This window comes from Saccharomyces kudriavzevii (assembly GCF_947243775.1).
Source record: "Saccharomyces kudriavzevii IFO 1802 strain IFO1802 genome assembly, chromosome: 15".
NCBI lineage: Eukaryota > Fungi > Ascomycota > Saccharomycetes > Saccharomycetales > Saccharomycetaceae > Saccharomyces > Saccharomyces kudriavzevii.
The window spans coordinates 429,586-448,025 of NC_079286.1; the positions used below are offsets into that span (position 1 = coordinate 429,586).

General features: G+C 39.8%; 9 protein-coding genes and 1 non-coding gene across 10 annotated transcripts; 6 read left to right on the forward strand and 4 right to left on the reverse strand.

Moving 5' to 3' along the window:
* Positions 1–10: 10 nt before the first annotated feature.
* On the reverse strand, positions 11–817 carry SKDI15G2150 (uncharacterized protein; the record flags this gene model as incomplete). Its single annotated transcript, XM_056231241.1, has 1 exon — positions 11–817. The coding sequence occupies one exon, from the start codon at positions 815–817 to the stop codon at positions 11–13; it is 807 nt and encodes a 268-aa protein (XP_056085080.1).
* A 1,142-nt stretch (positions 818–1,959) lies between these two features.
* RPL3 (60S ribosomal protein uL3) lies at positions 1,960–3,123 on the forward strand (the record flags this gene model as incomplete). The annotated part of the gene is made up of 1 exon (XM_056231242.1): positions 1,960–3,123. One exon carries the CDS (start codon positions 1,960–1,962, stop codon positions 3,121–3,123), a length of 1,164 nt encoding a protein of 387 aa, XP_056085081.1.
* Positions 3,124–3,372: 249 nt separating this feature from the next.
* On the reverse strand, positions 3,373–4,032 carry YNG1 (Yng1p; the record flags this gene model as incomplete). The annotated part of the gene is made up of 1 exon (XM_056231243.1): positions 3,373–4,032. The coding sequence occupies one exon, from the start codon at positions 4,030–4,032 to the stop codon at positions 3,373–3,375; it is 660 nt and encodes a 219-aa protein (XP_056085082.1).
* A 703-nt stretch (positions 4,033–4,735) lies between these two features.
* On the forward strand, positions 4,736–5,665 carry CYT1 (ubiquinol--cytochrome-c reductase catalytic subunit CYT1; the record flags this gene model as incomplete). Its single annotated transcript, XM_056231244.1, has 1 exon — positions 4,736–5,665. One exon carries the CDS (start codon positions 4,736–4,738, stop codon positions 5,663–5,665), a length of 930 nt encoding a protein of 309 aa, XP_056085083.1.
* A 1,057-nt stretch (positions 5,666–6,722) lies between these two features.
* Positions 6,723–8,621, forward strand: MSA1 (Msa1p; the record flags this gene model as incomplete). The annotated part of the gene is made up of 1 exon (XM_056231245.1): positions 6,723–8,621. One exon carries the CDS (start codon positions 6,723–6,725, stop codon positions 8,619–8,621), a length of 1,899 nt encoding a protein of 632 aa, XP_056085084.1.
* A 387-nt stretch (positions 8,622–9,008) lies between these two features.
* ALG8 (dolichyl-P-Glc:Glc1Man(9)GlcNAc(2)-PP-dolichol alpha-1,3-glucosyltransferase) lies at positions 9,009–10,742 on the reverse strand (the record flags this gene model as incomplete). Its single annotated transcript, XM_056231246.1, has 1 exon — positions 9,009–10,742. One exon carries the CDS (start codon positions 10,740–10,742, stop codon positions 9,009–9,011), a length of 1,734 nt encoding a protein of 577 aa, XP_056085085.1.
* A 311-nt stretch (positions 10,743–11,053) lies between these two features.
* VPS5 (sorting nexin 1) lies at positions 11,054–13,096 on the forward strand (the record flags this gene model as incomplete). The annotated part of the gene is made up of 1 exon (XM_056231248.1): positions 11,054–13,096. One exon carries the CDS (start codon positions 11,054–11,056, stop codon positions 13,094–13,096), a length of 2,043 nt encoding a protein of 680 aa, XP_056085086.1.
* Positions 13,097–13,209: 113 nt separating this feature from the next.
* GYP1 (GTPase-activating protein GYP1) lies at positions 13,210–15,129 on the reverse strand (the record flags this gene model as incomplete). Its single annotated transcript, XM_056231249.1, has 1 exon — positions 13,210–15,129. One exon carries the CDS (start codon positions 15,127–15,129, stop codon positions 13,210–13,212), a length of 1,920 nt encoding a protein of 639 aa, XP_056085087.1.
* A 1,177-nt stretch (positions 15,130–16,306) lies between these two features.
* Positions 16,307–16,409, forward strand: Skdi_15.trna12P. The gene is made up of 2 exons: positions 16,307–16,342; positions 16,374–16,409. It is a non-coding gene; the product is annotated as a tRNA-Pro (tRNA).
* Positions 16,410–16,633: 224 nt separating this feature from the next.
* On the forward strand, positions 16,634–18,376 carry SGO1 (Sgo1p; the record flags this gene model as incomplete). The annotated part of the gene is made up of 1 exon (XM_056231250.1): positions 16,634–18,376. One exon carries the CDS (start codon positions 16,634–16,636, stop codon positions 18,374–18,376), a length of 1,743 nt encoding a protein of 580 aa, XP_056085088.1.
* Between the last annotated feature and the right edge of the window lie 64 nt (positions 18,377–18,440).

An 18,440-nucleotide genomic window follows, 5' to 3' on the forward strand; every position in this document is an offset into this window, starting at 1 on the left:
GACAAGAAAATCACTTTATATAGATGTAAGAGCCTTCCGTAATGCTATGCAGGTTTTGGTGAATTATCAAGTTATCATGAGACGTGTTGCAAGGAGTTCCGTTGCTTTTAGAATTGACATGGCCGTAATCGTAAGAGTCTGAAAAAGGTTGTCGACGGTAGCGATGTCTTCTCTCGTCCCAAACAATGGAATAATCTTGCAATTGGTTTATATCGTTTATCAGAACACAAGACTCGTGGAACCTCCCACGTTTGTCAATGTCTCGCCTACGAACGGTGTCATCGAAAGATATTGACTGATGGTAGGATGGTTTACCGTCTCGGAAAAGCCTGTCGTCTTTGAGCGGTGGTGAGGAACAGCTCTCATCTTTTACAGCATCACGCAACTGCTTTTCCTGTTCTTTTGTATTCTGTACGCCATCGTTCTTTGGAGTAGATTGTCCCCTTTCATGAATTCCGGTCAGATCGGGGCCGTAAAGAAGAGTAACGTCTATCTCTTTGTTCCAGTTTATACTTAGCGGATTGATTTTGCAACCGTCTAGTTTAAAATGGTATACGGACCAGCGTCTCCACATGCAGTGATGCAATCTAGCCATGTATATGCTGTAGTCAAACTCGTTTTCAGAAGAGCAACTTGGTAACCGCAGAAGTTTATGCTTGCGCGTTTTTAACAACAACCGCCATGTCGTGGGGACGTCTAAATTATCATAATCAAATGCAAAGTGGAAGTAATCCACGGCAGGGCGGATGTAGTTCGTAGCGTTGTCCAGAAGTGCTACATTCTTCTTGGTCAAAACAGTATCATCTAAACTAGTCATTTTGCTAGAAGATAAGTATATGTTGGTGTCTCAGAGACCTTTCGCTTTGGTTAAATTTTCTGCGGCGGCACAAGAACTACAACCCACCTGATACATTTATTTTTATAGTATATATATATATCACTTGTGGCAAAATCTCCTCTGCTCGACCTATCGCTAACTCAAGAACTTTTCCTGCGGGACAGCCTTTATCCCAGGTATTCTGCAGTTCTCTGAATACCCATATGTTTTTCCGACAATTTTCGCTGTACTTTCATCCCTTTAAAAAGAAACGCCACCTCCTACGCGTTTCTCCTCACTCATGAAATCAGAGGAAGACGCAATTCGGAGCTCGACAAAAAATCCGGAGGACGGAAAATCTTGAAGTAATCATATGCGGGGCATATACGCAGAAACCTCAGGAGAAATGGAGGCACTACAGCTTTAGCGTACTAGCGATAGAGTTTTTCCGGCCCTTTATTTTTTTCCAGTGCCGCGTATAGCTATTACGTGGAAGGGCGATCGCAAACCAGATTATCTATGATCTGCCTCATCATGTTGCTTTTTCTTCAAATACATTTATCGTACTTCTTGCCAATGCCGTTGGCATCAGCCACTTACATTACAAATGCTAGGGTAAATATACGAGAATATACAAACTGCCGTGGGCGCTTAAGGGGTTGCCCGATATTTGCAAGAGAGCCGAAAGCCACTTCAAAAAGTTAACTTTTCAACGTTTTAATGATGCAGGCAATAGGTGAAATCCAGCGGGAAAAAGGTGAGACCGGACATCTCGTCCTCTAGACGATCTTTTAGAGCGGGCGCGCAGCGCAAGCAATCATGTTATCAGTGCACCGCCATTGCTGCAAGACCGTCGAATGGTGGTACGGGAGGAAGGGCTACTTTTCGCCCTAACAGTTAACCGGATAGTAAAATGTTCATACAATCATTCTGTACGGTTGCATTAGTGCACCGACGCACAAAATTTTTTTTTTTTTTCGCATCGTTGTCAATGAAAAAATTTTCATCAGCTTCTCTCATGTTTTTAGATATATAAAATGCCGTAATTTATAAATCTTGTATCATATGAAGTTGAGCTTTTCCTAGTTTGAATTTTTTTCTTGTTCCTTTACAGAAAAACACAGTTACTACAACAATCAACCATGTCTCATAGAAAGTACGAAGCACCACGTCACGGTCATTTAGGTTTCTTGCCAAGAAAGAGAGCCGCCTCCATCAGAGCTAGAGTTAAGGCTTTCCCAAAGGATGACAGATCCAAGCCAGTTGCTTTAACCTCTTTCTTAGGTTACAAGGCCGGTATGACCACCATTGTTAGAGATTTGGACAGACCAGGTTCCAAATTCCACAAGCGTGAAGTTGTTGAAGCTGTCACCGTTGTTGACACTCCACCAGTCGTCGTTGTCGGTATTGTCGGTTACGTCGAAACTCCAAGAGGTTTGAGATCATTGACGACCGTCTGGGCTGAACATTTGTCTGACGAAGTCAAGAGAAGATTCTACAAGAACTGGTACAAGTCTAAGAAGAAGGCCTTCACCAAGTACTCTGCTAAGTACGCTCAAGATGGTGCTGGTGTCGAAAGAGAATTGGCCAGAGTTAAGAAGTACGCTTCCGTTGTCAGAGTTTTGGTCCACACTCAAATCAGAAAGACTCCATTGTCTCAAAAGAAGGCTCATTTGGCCGAAATTCAATTGAACGGTGGTTCCATCTCTGAAAAGGTTGACTGGGCTCGTGAACATTTCGAAAAGACTATCGCTGTCGACAGTGTCTTTGAACAAAACGAAATGATCGATGCTATTGCTGTCACCAAGGGTCACGGTTTCGAAGGTGTTACCCACAGATGGGGTACCAAGAAATTACCAAGAAAGACTCACAGAGGTCTAAGAAAGGTTGCTTGTATTGGTGCTTGGCATCCAGCCCACGTTATGTGGAGTGTTGCCAGAGCCGGTCAAAGAGGTTACCATTCCAGAACTTCCATCAACCACAAGGTTTACAGAGTCGGTAAGGGTGATGATGAAGCTAATGGTGCCACCAGCTTCGACAGAACCAAGAAGACCATTAACCCAATGGGTGGTTTCGTTCACTACGGTGACTTGAAGAACGATTTCATCATGGTTAAGGGTTGTATCCCAGGTAACAGAAAGAGAGTTGTCAATTTGAGAAAGTCTTTGTACACCAACACTTCCAGAAAGGCTTTGGAAGAAGTCAACTTGAAATGGATTGACACTGCTTCCAAGTTCGGTAAGGGTAGATTCCAAACCCCAGCTGAAAAGCACGCCTTCATGGGTACTTTGAAGAAGGACTTGTAGGAAATTCTTTTGAAAAAAGAACATTAATCTTTTTTTTTTTTGAACACTCCTTATCGTTCCTGTTTTTTCTTTAAATAATTTTATGTATTAGCCTACGTTTGATAATTTAAATTAATTCTTTCCCCCCAAAACGGTTGGAGATTTTGCCACCATGATTAATCCGCGTGCTATGATTTGTTGCTTGATGTTATAGCTTAAGTACATAAACGTATATATTTTACATGTTGATCCGCCTAGACTAACTACCACTCACTTTCTTTTCTTTTGCCGCTTTAATTTTGATTTCTGCTCCGCTATTTCTCTACAATCTTCGCTACAAAACCACCTACCCCTAGGTGCCTGTTTCAGATTTACGCATCCGTAATGAAACCACTCAAAGGGGCAATCTACATTGTCACAAGCCACCATAGCCCCATACGATACGTTTCTACAAAAGCAGTAGACCTCTTCTTGGTTATTCTTACTCTCAGTACCGTCTCTGCGGGCATTCCCAATTTTAGGGCTTGTTATGCCTTCTTTCCTTTCCCTTGATTTGACCTTCTTCAAGTCAATCTTTAACAGCAGCTTGGGCTCTTTGTAGGCTCTCGGCTCCTCCAATAACAACTTTGATCTGATATTGTTTACGGAAGTATTAAAAGTTTTTGTCACTGATTTCTGCACTTCCCATTCTCTCCGATGATGTGTCAAGAGACGAATCTGATCGTCGACCAAATTCTCTATATAGTTGGCTACTAGCAACAGATTTGCAGAGGCCTTCTCCAGGTCATGTTGATTCCGAGCATTTTTGGATAGGTCGATGGTCTGCATCAAACGTAAGGACCTAATTAGTTCGCACGGTAAATGATCCAAAGTGCTCAGGAAGCTGTATCTGATATCCGAGTCTGAATGCTCATTCACAAGCTGCTCCATTCTTGCAGATGAAAAATCGTGTCTTTGCGACCGTTACACGCTAGTGCATCATGCATTTCATTGCTATTATGACCATCGTTCCCGATGTTGTCCTTATACCTGAGAGCTAATCCCAAAATGTCAGCCAGCTGACGGAAATAGGACGGATAGGCACGTGACCCAAAATTTTCATTTTTTTTCTCGAATTTTTGGGCAGTAGGCCGCCGGTATTTCCGACGGGCAGAAAAATGCGAGGATTTGGTTGGTGGAGAGGGTCGAGCGCCTTTACCCTGCGTAGATACTAGGGGGGGTCTTTCTAGTATATAAATAATTTGAATAATAATGAGGTTAGGCATCCAACTGGATCCATAGACGATCTAGGATTTTATTAAAGACCGCTCCCTTTCTTATTAATCATCGACTTCCTATCTTTTCTTCGTTAATTAGTATTCTATACATCTGTGTACTTTATCTTCAAATATCAAGAACAAGAAGGAAAAAGGAATCCAGAATTCTGTATTAGTGTAACACTATTTTTTTAAAGTATTTTTCCAGCATTTTCCCGGTTCGATAAAAGGCAATCTTTGAAAAATTTCCCCACATTTGTGACATTTTCAATTGACCAGTTTGAATCAGCTCTAAAAAATAATACTTCACATTTTGCATTTTCACTACACTATACCATCTATCATTTTTCTTAGTAGAAGTTATAACTCGTTTGGCAATGTTTTCGAATTTATCTAAACGTTGGGCTCAAAGGACCCTTTCAAAAGGGTTCTACTCTACTGCGACAAATGCTGCTACTAAACCAGGAAAGTTTACTCAAAAACTGATTACAGCCGGTGTTGCTGCCGCCGGTATCACTGCATCGACGTTGCTCTATGCAGACTCTTTAACTGCCGAAGCTATGACTGCAGCTGAACATGGGTTGCACGCCCCAGCATATGCTTGGTCCCACAACGGTCCCTTCGAAACATTTGATCATGCATCCATTAGAAGAGGTTACCAAGTTTACCGTGAAGTTTGTGCCGCGTGCCATTCTCTTGACAGAGTGGCTTGGAGAACTTTGGTTGGTGTTTCTCACACCAACGAAGAGGTTCGTAATATGGCTGAAGAATTCGAATACGACGATGAACCTGATGAGCAAGGTAACCCTAAAAAGAGGCCAGGTAAATTGTCTGACTACATCCCCGGTCCATATCCGAACGAGCAGGCCGCAAGAGCCGCCAACCAAGGCGCTTTGCCACCAGATCTCTCTTTGATTGTCAAAGCCAGACACGGTGCTTGTGATTACATTTTCTCGTTGTTGACTGGTTATCCTGATGATCCTCCCGCTGGTGTCGTCTTACCACCGGGCTCTAACTATAATCCTTACTTCCCAGGTGGTTCTATTGCTATGGCAAGAGTATTGTTCGATGACATGGTCGAATATGAAGATGGTACTCCTGCAACAACTTCTCAAATGGCAAAGGATGTTACCACTTTCTTAAACTGGTGTGCTGAACCCGAACACGACGAGAGAAAGAGACTAGGTTTGAAAACGGTAATAATTTTATCCTCTTTGTACTTGTTATCCATCTGGGTGAAGAAGTTCAAATGGGCCGGTATCAAGAACAGAAAATTCGTTTTCAACCCACCCAAGCCAAGAAAGTAGCCGACAGAAGAAAAATAACCACTATTATTTAAATGACAGAAAAAAAAACAACAATCCAAAAAAAAAAAATAAAAAGAAATGAAAAAAGATTATTAGTAGAGCATAACGAATTGTTTTTTTTTATCAGGAAGGAAGAGAAAAGTAATAAAAAAATATACCTATTTTTCCCTTTTCTTCTGTTCTCGTCTCTTTTTTCCCGATCTTATTTATTTTTCCACTGTTTGTAAACAATGTCTCTCTTCACTAGTATCCTACGCATTTAGTGGGAACTTCCGCAAGCGAAATACCATAAACAACATATTTAAAAAAAAAAAGATGTTCAAAAAATAACCAACCTAACAGCAATAAAAAATAAAAATAAAGGAAGAAACCGCAAGAAAGAAGCTTACAAATATTTTGTTTAGATGTCCAGCACCGGCGTCTTGATGTTCTTCTATAATATTTATTTTATTTATTTTTTATTTATATATGTACATATATATATTCCTATTATCTATTAAGAGAGTAAACTTACCATAATTCACGCCGACTTTGCGGAACTCTGGGCCCGTTCATCTTCTGATGTGTGCCATTAATAATATGACACAAATCGTCAAAAATGCAAGGCCTTAACGGCCGATCTTCAGGGTGGCCGCGTAACGCGCTAGTATTTTTTCCTCAAAGAGGCAAACACTTATTTTTCCCTTTTAGGAAATCCCTCAAATCTTTTTTCCGTATTGGTCCCCACCCATTCTCTATTGTCTGGTTTCATACCTGTGAAAGTTCTCTTCCTTCTTCATCAATTAGTGCAATCAGGACACAGCCAGCATACCCTCATAATTCTCTTGAACATTGGCTCCCCGTTTGCAACACAGATACCGGATCTTTAAGACAGTCTCGAAAAATCTACATTATTTCATTTTCCTTTTTTCTTTAGCTCTTTTAATTCTGGAAGGAAAAGCTGTTCGCACATTCCAAGCTGATTAGAAGGATTTGGTTGAGTATATATTTATCACTCTCGTTTGCAATTGAAGAAGGGCAACGAAAATTCCAATAACACTACGAGATAAATAACATCATGGATAAAGGCTTGGTCAAGAAAAGAGGCAGGCCTCCAATCACCAAAGATTATCCTAATCCTTTACAAAGCCCCATGGCGCATTCTTCAATGCAGGTGCAGAAGCAGGGCTCTCGCGGGTTTGCTAAACCGTTAATGAAAGTGGGGCAATGCAGTCCATCTCCAAATAAGAGAAGGCCCAGTATCGACCATCACCATAATTTGGCGGTCACTACAAGAAAGGGTAGGTACAGGGGCGTCCTTTTATCGACTCCTACCAAGAAGTCAGGAACTGGCGGGTCTACTCCAATTTCTACCCCCTCTTCCAACGATAGCTACAATAATACAGTATTCTCCGAATCGAGGAAAACTTTTCTACAAAGCTCGCCGCCCATCATGACATCTTCTCCAGGTTTCCAAAAGAAGAGTGATTTTTACGCCTTTCCTTCGCCGGATCAGTTTAAACTTTCCCTAACCATTACTGAAAGTGGGAAGGCTGTGATTGCTGGATCCTCACCCTTCTCCCCATTGTCGAAAACATCTCATTCTTTGACGAACACTAACGACAAGAAATTCCTACGAAATGAAAAAATTCGCAAGAGTAGCAACAAAACTACGCCTAAATTCGAGAAAAAGCGCATTCTTTCTCTTTTAAAGCAGATGAAGAATGATAAAGATTGCCGTACGTTCTCGGAGGTATGTCCAGTGAAACCAGGCAGATCTGATATCGTTGATCCCGAACTGCCCACCATTATAGAAACTTCTGCCTCTCCTGGGAACGGTATTAGAAATAACATTGCATTACTTAGTCGCCCGCCACAATCACCCCCTCCGAGTGCCCAACTTATGCCACCGTCCACTCCAAAGAGCTCTTTGCAATTCAGGACTGGGTTTACTCCTAACGTTGCACTGAATCATGTATCGTTAAATGACACTTTACCGAAACCTGCAACAAATGCTGCGTGTTTCAAGAACAACAGCAGTAATCACAACAACTCTGTTAGTAACAATATTGCGGATGCGAATGCCTTACTCACCTTGACTAGTAGCCCTGGAGTTTTCTTATCACCGAGGAACAAAATGTTGCCCAAGCCAACTAGTACGTCTAGCGAACAACAACAAGAATTCGTGTTCAAGTTTTCAAGTGGTGATCCGTTATTGCTTACTGATGACGCAGACGGGAACTGGCCAGAACTGCTGTTCAATATATCCAATACTCCAAGACGCCAAAAATGTTTCAATACACCTCCTTCATGGATAAATTTTGGGTCGCCGGGATTATTCAGCCCACCGAGAAGCTCCAATATTATGGTAAACGGGACTACCGCAGCAACCACATCGGATAACGGCAATGTTCATAGACAATTACAAGCCCAATTAGAGGCTCAAGTGCAAGTACAATCTCGAACCAATTCTCCTGCTCAACGACAACAACAACAACAGCACCAATTCCAAATGCCTCCACCGCACATAAACATGAGTTCTTCTCCACCACAAATCCACATTGCTTCCCCGCCTCGGCAACCAATGGCTCGCAAATCATCTATATACTTCAGTAAAGAAAAACCCACCGCGGGAACTACTAATATACTAGGCAGCACTAAAAGTGGAAATTTGCAACCCCCAGCGAATCTGATCAATATCACTCATGGACCTTCGACCCCCAGAAATCAAGAATTCCAATTACCCACCTTGATCGAATGCACTCCATTAATCCAACAAACCATGAATGGCTCGTTGGGAACCAAGTACATACCACAAACCTCCATTCCAAACAGCGCTGGTCCCAATTTGAGCGGGTTTACCACCAGTAATGCCGGAACTGCCTCTGATTTCAATGATCTACTGAAGCAAAACCCGTATAACAACAAACAAGACGACGCAAGAACTGCTTTGAAAAAATTAATTGACGATCAATAAAGATTTGGCACTGGTCTTAATAAGAATAATAAAGTCAAAAAAGCATCTCGCGACGCAGATAAAGACGTAAAAGAGTGCTTACTTCACATTTTTTTTTTTCAAGCTTCTCTCTTTGAGTTGTATAGATAGAGTGTTTAGAATAGTACATATTTATTTCAATTGATGCATTCGAATGGAGTTGACCTTCATTCAGTTTTATGTAATGCCTTTTGACCTAAAATCACAACACAATAGAGACGAGGTAATAATTAGAAAATCTGCATGAGAACATGAGAGGTCCAATCTTTTGAAAAGCTCACAACACACTAAACTTCACACGAAATATTCCTATAGTAGTCTTGTGCTTAGATATCTTTATATAACTTTTTGAATCCTCGGGGTGCAATGTTACTGCCACAATAATTCATCAAAATTATATAACCACGATAAGGCAAACCATGAACTGATTATACCTAATGAGCAATAAACGCTGTATATCATCAATCCTAAAAATTCAAATCTTTGCAGGAATGAATACCTCCATTTGACCTTGTCTAGTATTTGTAATACGGTTACCATTGGTAACAATGAAAAGATATACGTCAATGCCAATCTGTCCAAGAAAAAAATCCTTCTTTCTACGCTTGAAGAAATCTTTGTAGTTTTCCTAAAAGCTGCGAAATAAATTATGCACCAAACATAGGTGTATAAGGTTTTGATGAAGTAATCTTGACCTTTGTAAAGAAGCGGATACAAAGAAACGTAACCAGCTGAGGCAATGAGCATAAACGGAACCAGCAGACGACGATCAAATCCAACAAGAAATGTGAATGGGACAATAACTAACATTATAGCCTTTTCATGCACGTGCCATCCAAATAAGAATGAGGCCAACCCACAAAGAGTTAATGAGCCAACAAATCTTTTGAAAGATGGGTCAAACAATAAAGGAAGTACGGCCAAAATCTGGTAGAATATTGTTAAAATAAACGTTAGTTTGGGAGGAATTTGAGGAAGAATAACAAAAAATACATCTTGAACTAGGCCTTTACTTCCGTTGTTGTTTGCCGCAAGCCTTTCATTGATTTCTTTGAGATTTTGAGGTATTAAAGGTGGCTTGATGAACTTTGTAGCAAATGTGTGAACATACGGTAATCTCAACATTATCGTGGTAAGTATCTTATCCATAAATGAATACAGTGCCCAAAAGTTAGGCGCCCAGTATGCGTGTGTCAATCCCCTTGAAAATGGGAATAGTCTGCTCAGTACCTGCGGCATTTGATGAGCAAATGGTAAGAAACAAATAGTGAAAATCCCAATGACAATGCTGCCTAACTTGAAAAGATTTGCCCACCTAATCAAAAACAAGAAATCTTTGTAACTTTTGAATTTGAAATTGTTAACATTGAGGACGTATGCTCTTAACAAAAATACAAAATAGCATGGTGCCAAATACAAGAATATATGCTTGAAACATATAGCAGTGGTGTATAAAATGGCACACAAAATGTACCTCTTCTTCTTGGCAGCAACAATGGAGCCAATAAGAATGGCAAAAAGAAAACCATTATATTGAAAGTGAATGTGATCTATCATAAAAAATCCAGGTGATAATACTATACTAGAGGCAACAACAAAACTTTGAGATCTTTCGCTTAGGTCGGTTGTATTAATGTATACCTGAAGGACAACAAATAGAAGAATGTCACTGAAGATGACAGTAAGTCTTTGGAAAACAATTGTTGGCAAGCCAAACTTCCCCACTTCTACGATATCCAAACAGCCATCATCACGAACAACTTTGGGAACAAATTGCGATAGAAACCATTCAAAATAGGCAAAGAATGGTGGATAATCCAACGTCCACTGACTAGTATGCTCGTAATACCATTTGCTAATAGGCAGTTTATTGGTGATTGCTAGCCAATTTCTATGAACATCAAAATCTGTGCTGAAATAATCAGGAATCAGCAGCAATTTTAGAAATAGTGTGCTTATCCAGAAATTCCACAAGGAATAGCGCTTGGATCCCTCACCTTTTTCGGTTGCACCTGTCTTCAGGGCCTTCTTAGGCTCGTCATTTTTTTTCGACTTTGCCTTCTTTGTCACAGCCATGTTTTGCCTCGAACGATCACCCTTCATGATAGGCTCTTCGATGGATGCCAAATGCAATACTGCTAGACAGATTGCACAAAATTCTATAAATTACAACTCATCTAACGTACATAGTTCACCTTTCCACACCACTATATAATTCTCAAAAATGAAATTTCACTTTTCGGGAACTGTCCGCTGTGAACAACGAAGTGATAACAATAAATTTTTAGTACACTTTGAAAAATAGCTAAAAAATAGGTCTTAACTTGTAATTAGTGAATAGCTACAAGAGAGTACTTCTTAATATAAGGCAGAAGTTTGATAAACTTATATATATTCTGCGATAATCATAAGTTATGGACTACGAGGAAAATTTAGAGGCTCCCGTCTGGGACGAACTAAACCATGAAGAAGATAATCCTCAGAGTGCCATTTCAAATCCAACCGAATCTGGTGTTCAATTACCTTTCCAGGAAGGCAAGAGAAAGGAAGAACTTTCAAAGAAGAAAGCTCCACTTAATAACGAGATAAATATAGATATTTCCCCAGAATGGAAGGATCCTGGTTTATCGGTGGCTGGCAATCCGCTGATGGAGGAGCAGCAGCAAGGAAGTGAAGAACTCAAAGCAAATGCTTTGATCAATTCTCTAGCTCCTGAACAGGATTCGATTGCAGATATCAAGAATAATGCTTCGCAGTTCCTTGTGACAAAAGACTTTGGTGATGCATTATTTACGGGAAGCGCCAACTCTCCCTTAGTTTTTGATGATACAATATGCAGCACTAACACTTCTGCGAGCACCAATTCAAGAAGCATATCTGGTAGAAGATCTGGAAAACCACAAATTCTTTTTGATTCTGCCAGAGCTCAAAGAAGCTCCAAGCGTATTTATTCTTTGAAAGCGAAGAAGACAAGTAATTCCAATGATGCCACCAAATTACCATTTACTGATCCACTTAAGAAAGCTGAAAAAGAAAATGAATTTGTCGAGGAATCCTTGGATAATAAGAATGAAAGGGGAGAAATCAATGAGGGAACGGTTACGGCCTTCGCTAAGAAGAATATTCTTGAGCAGGTGGACAAACCTTTATATAATATCCCTCAAAGGGGAGAAAATAGTGTAAGTTCTACCAACATCGAAACAAACTCAAAAAAGGTTGAAGAACTCAAAACAGACTCAAAGTTGCCATCTACTGAACATGCAGTGGATTTCAACGTTGAAGTGACGAATCCAGTCAAAGTAGGAGAACTAACATCCATTCACGTGGAGTATACTGTAATAGGAAAATCACCATTACTTGAGCTAAAATATACACAAGTGAACAGGCGTTATAGGGATTTTAGGTGGTTATATCGCCAATTGCAAAACAATCATTGGGGTAAAGTGATACCACCGCCACCAGAGAAGCAGTCAGTAGGTAGTTTCAAACAAGACTTCATTGAAAATAGAAGATTCCAAATGGAAAGCATGTTAAAAAAAATTTGTCAAGATCCGGCCTTACAAAAGGACCAAGATTTCCTGCTGTTTTTAACAAGCGATGACTTCAGTTCAGAATCCAAAAGAAGAGCATTTTTAACTGGATCAGGCGCTATTAATGATAGTAATGATTTATCAGAAATCCGGATAAGTGAAATACAACTGCTAGGCACAGAGGATGCTGCGGATGTATTGAGGAATGGTGGTATCGATGCGGAATCGCACAAGGGCTTCATGAATATATCGTTTTCGTCGCTACCCAAATACAATGAAATAGATGAATTCTTCACTGAAAAGAAACAAAAAGTGGATGAATTGGAAGATAATTTGAAAAAATTAGGCAAATCCTTGGAAATGGTTGACACTTCTCGGAACAGTTTAGCCTCATCAACAGAAGAATTTTCTGACATGATAGAAACCTTAGCATCTTTGAACGTGAGTGAGCCTAATTCAGAATTGTTGAATAATTTTGCTGATGTTCATAAAAGCATCAAAAGTTCGCTTGAGAGAAGCTCTTTACAAGAAACATTGACCATGGGTGTGATGCTGGATGATTATATTAGGTCATTAGCCAGTGTAAAAGCCATTTTCAACCAGAGAGCCAAATTGGGTTATTTTTTGGTAGTTTTAGAGAATGATATGAATAAAAAACACTCACAGCTGGGTAAATTGGGCCAAAATGTTCATTCAGAAAAGTTCATAGAAACGAAAAAGGAATTTTTAACCATAGAAAGGCGTTATAAGCTTACAAAGACACAATGGCAAGAGATTGGTGAAAGGATAAAAGATGAATTTCAAAATTTTTCTATTGACAAGATTCGGGAATTTCGAAACGGCATGGAAATATCACTAGAAGCAGCCATTGAATCTCAAAAGGAATGCATCGAACTTTGGGAGACGTTCTATCAAACCAACCTTTAAGTGGTCTGTACATAGAGAGGCTTGGATGACATATTCTTCAAGAATTTATGAATTAAGAAATCTTTATTTTATATTGTTACATATTATATATTAAATAGAATGAACAGGTGAGTTTACAGCCAATGGGACGTGGCGTCTTTATAAAGAGACTGCCAAATGAAGGCTTCACTTAAAAGCATTTCGATATCTGTTTCAGACCAGTCCTTTGTAGGAGGATTTTGCAAGAAGGTTATAGTCTCCTGAAAGTCCATGTCTACTAACTGATCACTCCATTTAATGAGAAATGCGGCACACACAAATACATGAAACTCATTGAGTGAAGATTGCCTCATTTTGCTGCTGTCTTCAACCGTATTCGGAGTCATACTAGAGAGTGCCGCGGTGGGGGATTGGAAATCTTTTGTTGGCGTCGCAAAATTGGCTACCCGAGGTTCTGTCGGAGTCACGGGGGTTTTGACGTCGTTGGAGGATATGGAATATGAAGAAGTGACCTCTTGTGATGTCTCAGACAAATATGTATCCCACATTCTTATTACTGTACTCATTTGAAACTCTCTCATTAAGAGGCAATTCATCCATCTGAATGCAAATTGTATAAATTCCACGTGCTCATTTTGGAAGTGGTTATATAGATCGGCATCAATTCTTTTCACCAGCTGACTCAAATTCTTCACTTGTCTTAATATGCCCGGTTGTCCATGGATATAGTTATCAGTAATTTGCTCTAGCAATTTGGTAAGACACCAAAATGTATCTGCCTCCAAATCTGCAACTTGTTCGTCTGTCATATACGCAGAAGGGTCCTTTATTTCAACATCATCTATTTGTGAAGGTGGCAAATATTCCGTCAGAAAAGTTTCAAAAAATGGTGTCACTAGATCGTTAATTCCTTGAACGTACCCGCTAGCAGGGTGCCTTATGGCCCAAAGATATAGTATTCGTTGTAAACTATTCTGCACTGATTTGAACTGATATAAGGGGATGTGAGGATTTGTTCTGGGTATATCTATCTCTATTTGGTGCCAAGTAGGAATGTCTCTTGAATGCTGATCTGAAAAAGTGTGTTTCAAACCATCTTTATATTCTTTTCTTTTCCTTTGCAAAAAACTCTCTTGTCTCTTAGTGTTTACGGGTAAATAACCTATTAATAATTTCCAAACAACAGGCCTGTGTATTTTAGGAATACCATTCCAACTAATCTTTCGCAAATCCTGTTGATTTATGATTGTCTTATCTTTCAAAATGTTATCAAACTTAGAAATGCGCTGAATGATAGAGTTCAGTTCCTGAGCATCCCGTTCGTTTTCGATCTCCAACTGCATCTTTTTTGGATCATCAGTTTGTTCTTTTTGTAGTTGTGGCAATTGAGGGTATGTAAAAGAGGAGGAAGAATTCCGCACCACAGAAGGTCCCACATTGGAGGTTGAATTGATGGAAGAAGATGTAGACCTTCGGGACAAAGATCTTGTGGGAACTACAGGGGAACCGAAGCCACCATTAGTGAGTATAGGAATAGGCATATTATAGTCATCGATGACAGCACTCCAGTCTTCATCCAAATCCTTGAAATATCGATCACTTTTCTTGTTAGGATCTGTGCCGTTACTACCGGCGTTGTTTACACTACCACTGCTGCTATGACGGTGTTGCTGATGGTTGTGATGGCGCTGGTGGTGTTGGCGCAAGAGTAGAGCGGGTCGAGGACTTTCGTTACTTGCAGTGCTTAAAGTGGGGCTCACGTATCTTAGAGGTGAATTGGAATTTGAGGTGCGCCTAGTACATGCCTGTTGTTTCGCCATGGCTTCGAAATTACCATCGCTGGTTCTTCGATCCTTCCTAGCAGAAGAAGCGTAACTTGAGGGCAGACTATTGGGTTCCGTGGTGTTCATTTTATAAAGTGATGGCTTCTTGGAGGCAAATGAGGAAGAAGCCGACGATATCCTCCAAGATTTCATCAGAGAAGTCACCAAACTGGAACTATCTGAAGTGCGGTCGCGTTCATGCATTTCCTTTGCAGCGGATCTGACTCCCATTATGTATTTTATTATTATTAATTGTTGTTGTTATTTATATTTTAGAACTTCTCCTCCAATAATGAGCGCAATTAGAAACAAATCAAAACAACTAAAAGGAGGTGGAAACCAAACACTATATCAGTCTGGCAATATTCAATGCAAGGCGACAGCAATCACCATATGCTTCCGTACTACACAATGCGTCATGTGTTTGTTATTCTGTTCTGACAGATCAATAGGCGAAATGATTCGGGGAGTTTCGCTGGGACTTGGTACCCGGCAAACCACGATTTCTGTTTTGCTTTAAACGAGTTCATTATGGATTTATCGCCATAGAACATAGCTAGCCAAGCTCACAACCAACGGCTGGCCAACAAACATAGAGGGCATACCGTCACTCAAGATCGTTGCATAGTGGATTTTCAATGCTTGTTTCCCTGCTTTCTCTCATGCCCTTTGATGAATTGCCAGCTGCTCGAGCACGAAGAAAAAGCAAAAAGACAAGAATAAAACAATGAAATAACACGTACGAGCATGTCCTTCCGGTGTCTATGGGAACTTGAACACAGCGGTTCATTAAGCTGGCTGCATTTAAGATCATGTGACCTCAGATTTATAGGAGGCCAGTATATATGACTGCAATCGCAGAGGGCTGCCATGGTGGACAGGGAATTGAATGAGTTCCAGTGGCAGTTAAGCTTTCGTTTTTGTTGGATCGATCTTCTTTGCTGTAGCAACATTTTTTCTCGAAAGTGGTCAAAAGACAAGTATCTTTCTATCGAAACAATTGGTTCATTGTTGTTAACGCAAGTAGGTATATCGACGGTGTAAAACGATCAGCCTACGTATTAATGTATACTTCGTATATGTTTACATTACTGTCGTTTTTTTTTTCAAAGTGAAGAAATGATAAACGAGCTGTCCGAATAGTGAATGCACTTGAAATTGAAGATCCATTACCTGAAAATCAATCATGAAATTCATATACAAATGATATGAGCCCTTAAATTGAGTTACCGTGGATTCTCGAACCTACTGTCATATAGAACTTCTTCAGTACGAAGACTGAATCTCAGTCGAAGCCATTTCTAGTAGGAAGTTTGCTTGCTAATTCGAACCGTGATGGCTTTGACATCATTAAATCAAGAACTGGAGTTGAGTAAAGCTCTTTCTTTCAACTACAACAAATTAACATGGGCGTGTGGTCTAGTGGTATGATTCTCGCTTTGGGCAAATCCTCCCTCAAAAAGGAGGACAGAGCATGCGAGAGGCCCTGGGTTCAATTCCCAGCTCGCCCCATTTTATTTTTCAGTATCCTCAAAATATCCGGCCGGGTAAGAGATTACCTTTTTGATTTTTTTAAGTTATTTGTTTTGTAAACAAAGAAATTTCACAAAATAAAGTGTCTGCTAATATTGATAGTGCCATTTCCCTGTGACGACTGCTTGCAAACGTCAGAAAAATTGTCATTTACACACATACATATATGTTTAGTAATATATAGAAGAGCTATCTATTGATCATGCCGAAGAGAAAACTAGCTTCGAATAAGGAGAATAGCAGGAGTACGTTCTCTCACAATGACTTGACCCCACAAATACAGGAATTTCAAAACCTAATGGATCTGGAATCACAGAAAGTGGAGACTATCAAACAGTCGTATTCGAGACAGAACTCCCTATTGGCCAGAGATAACTCCATACTAAAAATTAAAGTCAATGGCTTAGAGAAAAAAATAAGCCAGCTGGTACAAGAAAATGTGACTCTTCGATCCAAAACATCTATAAGCGAGGCTATCTACAGGGAGCGGTTAAGTAATCAACTACAAATCATTGAAAACGGAATTATCCAAAGGTTTGATGAAATTTTTTATATGTTTGACAATGTTCGTAAAAATGAAAATTTACCTAGTTCAAGTTTAAAATCCCTGTTGAAGAGACCCAATTCCAGGTCAAGATCATGTTCATTATCGTCACCCACATACTCGAAAAACTACCCCGAGCAGCTGAATTATCAGAATAGTTCATCACATGAATCAAGTTTCAATAAAGATGACGGTCAGAATCTCGAGCCCAAGGCTAAAAAAAGGAAAAGTTCTAGGCGGCAATCCATGTTTATATCTACGAGTTTACAGTCTGATGATGAGATCACTGAGAGGGAACCAATAACGAAAGAACCTTACGCAGCTGTACCTACTGAATTACGGGAGACTACACAGCTTGAAGAAGCAATGGATCCGTTAAATATTGGGGAAGAAGATAACGATTCAACTGGAAACTTTACCAATTCCATTATAGAATATTCCATACCAGAGGAAAATTCCATAGAACCCGAGCATTCATCTTCTAAACTAGAAATATTCAATGATAGCATGAATATGATAAGTGCCGCATCATCGAGCACTCTATCATCACCTTTACCGGCTTCCTCAGCTCCTTTTCCTGCTTCCACTGCCGATACTGCAGCCACTTCTTCTTCATCGAATTCTTCTACAAGCTCTCATCCAAAGACCAAGATCAAACATTCTATGAAGCCACCTAGGATAGAATTGAAGAAAAAAATTATCGACGAAGTCATGCCCATGAGTAATATGAGTAGCAGCAGTGAAATTACGTTTGCTAGAACAAGAAGAACTCGCGGTAAAGCTGTGGATTACACATTACCATCACTAAGGGCCAAAATGAGAAGGCCTTCAGAAAAGCTAGTGGATGCTACTACCATGATTGATATACACGATTTGCAAGTTTCTAAAAGAAATCGGGAGACTGCAAATAGCAGGAGAAGTTTGTCCCATGATTCAATACCCGATGAGCCGCAATTAAAAGAAGTAGTCGTCTCTAAAGATTATGGAACTCCAAAGGTAAAGGAAACAGAAAAGCAAGTACCCAACGATTGCACTCCCCTGATAACGACTATTGACAACAATAGCAACAACAAAATAAGTAATAGCAATAATCTCCAAAAATCTTCGCCTTTACTCGATATTACTAATAAATCAGAGAATAAGAGAAGGCCAGTGAGGACTAAAAAACTGTTTAAAAATGCGATTGTCAATAATCTATCTGATGAAAATTCTACCACGCGACGTTCGAAGTTGTCAAAAGGAATCATCAATAAAAATATGAACAGTAACGGTGACTCTAATTTCAACAGTGTTAATAGTAAATCTGTTAGCTTTAGATTGAAGGAAGACGATTTAGCAATATTTGACCTATTTGGAAGCGATAAGAAACATCAACCAAAAACATATCGCACCAAAAAATGATATATAGTCCTTCCCGTCTTGATGTTCTCTAATAATATCTATACTTTTTGCATAATAAATCATT